At 40.7% G+C, this 5,030-nt stretch overlaps 1 protein-coding gene across 1 annotated transcript; it reads right to left on the bottom strand.

Moving 5' to 3' along the window:
- Window positions 1-285: 285 nt before the first annotated feature.
- Window positions 286-1,200, bottom strand: LOC110932744. The gene has a single exon (XM_022176001.1). The coding sequence runs from the start codon at window positions 1,198-1,200 to the stop codon at window positions 286-288; it is 915 nt and encodes a 304-aa protein (XP_022031693.1).
- Window positions 1,201-5,030: the final 3,830 nt, after the last annotated feature.

The following is a 5,030-nucleotide window of genomic DNA, read 5'->3' as shown; positions in this document are numbered from 1 at the left end:
CCCAAACTTTAATACGATTTTTAAGAAATTTCAACTTTGTGACAAGTGCAAGGTCTGGTGCCTCGTGAAACACAAACGACCCACACAAGCCATTAACATACTCCTCGAACCCCGGTAGATCCAACCATGTATTGTAGAATCAAAACGGAATATGTCCAAAATCGTGAGCTACCACGGATAACATTATAGGGCAGTGATCGGAAATATATCTGGATAGAGCAACTACAGTCGCACTCGGCCACCTCCTCAAGAATCCATCACACACCAAGAATCTATCTAATTTGCTTAACTTCTTGCCATTATCCGACATATAGGTAAAAGTGTGTCCCCCCATATTATGCTCATGTAGCCCGGCCCCACGTATAAAGTCATTGAATAATCCAGAACATCCAATTGCTTAGATCTATCATAGTCAAGAATAAAAGCCTTACCCGCAAGTCTTTGTTGTAGTTTAGTAGGGAGCAACGACCATATTTTGGTCGTGGCTTCTAAATGATCCACCTCCACCTTCTTCTTTTCATACGCGTCATCTAGTTTCCCCTTCTCGTTGGCCACCCAAACTTTAATACGGTTTTTAAGAAATTTCAACTTTGTGACAAGTGCAAGGTCTGGTGCCCCGTGAAACACAAACGACCCACACAAGCCATTAACATACTCCTCGAACCCCAGTAGATCCAACCATGTGTTGTATAATCGAAACGGAATATGTCCAAAATCATGAGCTACCACGGATAACATTATAGGGCAGTAATCGGAAATATATCTGGATAGAGCAACTACAGTTGCACTCGGCCACCTCCTCAAGAATCCATCACACACCAAGAATCTATCTAATTTGCTTAACTTCTTGCCATTATCCGACATATAGGTAAAAGTGTGTCCCATATTATGCTCATGTAGCCCAGCCCCACGTATTAAGTCATTGAATAATCCAGAATTTACCGAGTTAAACTCCGAATTTAATCGTTCTTCGGAGCACCGGACTTCGTTAAAATCTCCCAAAAATACCCAACTACCATGCAACGACCCCTTTAGATAGCAGAACTCCATCCACAAATGTCTCCTACTGATCGGATCATTAGGAGCATACGTATTAACCACATTTACACACTCCCTAGAACCGATTATAATCCCCGAAACTACCAGGTAGTTCCTGTTTTTAATAACCCCTGATTGTCTGAACACTGTTGGGTCCCACATGCTAACCAAACCCCCCGATTATCCTTCTGAAAAAACCTGTTCAGACCGCCACCACTGTTCTACCCCAAAAATTTTTTAAATTAAATATAGATTCTACCCCAACCTTAGTTTCTTGTATAGCCAGGAAATGGATTCCATTGCTGGTTTTCAATCCCCTGATCCAGGACGGCTTCCTCGCGTCTCTGACCCCCCTAATATTGATCGCCAAAAAAATCATGGTTGTACATCATTTTCACCATCACCAAAAACCATCTCCTGCACATTCTCCTCAAACCCCTCAAGACTAATGCCTACCTTTGCTCCCACTTCGACCGTCTCACTTACCTCTGGATCAGACGCTATTGCAGCAGTCACCGACGGATTAGGGTCTACGTTATCCTGGCGTGATGGCGTCTCCTCGACCAGTATAGTGCCATCCTCCTCCATTGCAACATCCCTATTGTCTGCTTCATTATCCTCCACCTGGTTTCTCCTCTCAGAAGAGAAATTTTGAGCAGAATTGTTTAGGTCAAAAGACTACACCTGTGATATATTAGGAACATCAAATTCCCAACATTCAGATTCAACGCTTTTATCAGACGGGAGTGGGGACCTCTGGGCTCTACTCCTTTTTTTGGGCCTAATTGCGTGATTTGGGTCGATCATACCATTTAAGCCCACTCGAAATTGGTCCACCTTGCCCCTGGCCCACATCAGGAGCCCAACCACCAGAACCATTAGTGGGGTCCTGCAACCTTTCACTTATCCTAGGAACTTTCACAGCCGCCATGTTTCTCCTGCCCCATGCACACATGCCTCCTCTTCCCAATGCCCATGATTGTCCATCGACATTTCGTTACCCGTACCAAATTGACCATCGGCCTTCCCTCCCTCCGGCGAATGTTCTTGCCTGATTTCACCTTCCTCCAACTCGACACCCCCGGCCACCGATCCTTCCGACCTTAACGATGGTCCTTCACTTAAAGATAAATGTGACAACTCGAATTTCCAAGATTCCTATTTCGCGTTTATTGCACGTTCATGTATTGTTTAGCTGTTTATTTGCACAATTGAATGCTATGGAATTGTATACGTTTTGATACAATGAAGTGTATTGTGTGATTGTGCATGGGTATGTGTTAATTGTAATAAACTTGTCAAATATGTAAACTTGGTGGTGAAACTATGAAATTGTTTGAGATGGTGTACGATTGTAAAATATATTAATCAAGGGTGTAGAGAGCTATTAGTGAAACTTAAGCTATACTTAACCCTAATCTCTTGTTCACTAATCATTTTCACAAAACCAAAAGCACGTACTTCATTCTCTAATCTCCTAGCAATCATCATCACCATCATCATTGGCAAGATATTCATCACTCTTGATTCCTCTCTTTCTCTAGAATCATTCAAGGTAATTGTTATTTGATTATTGTAATCCTTGTAAACCCTAATCGATTGCTTGATTATTATTAATTCTTGAATCTTGTAATACTTGAAAACCCTAGTTCTTCATATGATACTTTCTATGATCATTGATTGGATTCTAATTATGATGCTAATGGTATTGGATAGTTATTTAATCGATTGCCTGGTGATTTTAGAATACACGATTGTTTTGATAGTTGGATTGATGCCAGACTGATATAATGTAATTAGGGTTTTTGATCGCATGAATATTGAAGTGTAACTGTTGTGATTCTGTGAATTGTCTGGGAAATCACGCATGTTGTTAGTCCGTAGTTAGGTCAGAGTTTTAGATTGAATTGTCTGAGTTTTAATCCATGACTTATTAGTGATCAATAGTCTGAGTTTTAAATGATATCTTGCAGTCCGAGTTTTATATAAAACATCAAAAGGATCCGAGTTTCTTGTCATGCATGCTATCCGAGTTTTTTTTTTTTTTTTGTAATAATGCAAAGGTCCGAATTTTATGTGTTTTGAGGGTTGTCCGAAGTTTGTGAAAGGAAAGAATTGATGTCCGACCTTTATTAGATGATAAAGGTCCGACCTTTGCATATAACTTAATGGTCCGAACTTTAAAACAACCAAAAGGGGTCCGAGTTTGTGAACACACCTCTTGTCCGAACTTTAAGCATCACAAAGGTCCGAGTTCCTTGCTTTGACATGTAGTCCGAGTTTAATCACAAGCTCTTGTCCGACTTTTAACACCTCACACCTCTCATCCGAGTTTTAAACCCCCCTACCCCTGTCCGAACTTCATGACACCCCCTTGCATGGTCCGAGTTTTGTGATGGGCCTCCCAAGTCCGACCTTTGTGACCCACTTGCCCGAGTTTTAGGCTTTAAAGCCTTGATCGAGTTTTAATTAGTATAAGAGGGTCCGAACGTGTATTGTGAAATGATTGATAACTGTGACATGTTAAAGGTATGATAGTAAATTAATAGCAGATTATGTTTCATGCTTAGACATATGTCGATTGCAGAATGATCACTACTTGCTGTTATTGAATAAGGTTTGTATGATGAAATGATGTATATGTGTTCAAATTTCATATGTATGATGTGTTGTCCGAGCTTAAAATATATGCACACATGATTCACTGTCGTAGCGTTTGAAAAGACTGAGTTTATATTGGTGCCAAGTTCAGAACTTCGTGAGAAGAACCACATACTACTGCATGCTACTGTTCACAACTGTATACGATTATGTGATACTGTCTGATATGATGTTACGTATTACTGAATGATACTGCATATTATTGTGTGATACGTTATCGCATGTTACTGTTTGAACACCAAAGAGTTGTAAACGTAATTGAAAGTAAAATACTCACATCGGATTTATGTGCAATATATCTTAGGTCGTGAGTAACGGACTTAAACGTTAATTAACCCTAGAAGCAATAACATACCGAGCAAACCAAGGTGAGTTCACACTCTTACTAAGGCATGGGATTCCCAGGGCTTGGGAATGGGATTGAAGGAATAAGGTTGAATAGATTCGTACTGACACTAATACTAGACTACCATACCACTGTCCTCGGTTGTGAAGGACACATACTTATGCTACTCACTGTCCTCGGTTGTGCAGGACACATACTTATGCTACTCACTGTCCTCGGTTGTGCAGGACACGTACTTATGCTATTCACTGTCCTCGGTTGTGCAGGACACATACTTACAATCTACGTAGACTTATACTTACTACTATCCTCGGTTGTGAAGGATACTCACGTAAAACCTACGTGTATTTATACTTACTACTATCCTCGGTTGTGAAGGATACTTATGGTTACGAATAGTCTAGTGGTTATACAACATGGGAAGCCCCCACCAATAGAACGTACTATCGGCCTAGTAGAGCCACATGTTACAAACGAACTTGCTATTACACATTTACTTTCTGTGAACTCGCTCAACTAGTTGTTGACTCGTTGCTGCATGCCTTGCAGGACCTTAGGTACTTATGGAGCTTGCACTGGAGGCGCGGTCGTTGTGGACAAGGATCGTGATTACTATGTTGAACTGTTATGACATTTAAAACTATTAACTATGTTGGGTTAATTACATGCTTCCGCTACTTAAACTGTGTTTTGTTGGAACATCAATTGTATTGAATTGGGTTTATGAATTTCTTTAATTATTTATATTGTTCAATATGATTGGTGGCTTGATCCTGGTCAGTCACGCTCCCAAGCGGTGATACTCCGCAGGTGGATTTTGGGGTGTGACAATAAAGCCTCGAACATTGCCGGATTTACAGTTCCCAGGTTGTCCTCCATCACCCAGATCACTTGATGATTCCCATTCCAAATTATCTCGACCTCTTCCTCAATTCTTGTTGTAAAAGTTGTTACCACACACACCCTACTATCAGAATTATCTGTC

Source organism: Helianthus annuus, chromosome 3 (genome assembly GCF_002127325.2).
Source record: "Helianthus annuus cultivar XRQ/B chromosome 3, HanXRQr2.0-SUNRISE, whole genome shotgun sequence".
NCBI classification, from domain to species: Eukaryota; Viridiplantae; Streptophyta; class Magnoliopsida; order Asterales; family Asteraceae; genus Helianthus; species Helianthus annuus.
Note: the sequence above shows the minus strand (reverse complement) of the source record. Positions and strands in the feature narration are given on the sequence as shown.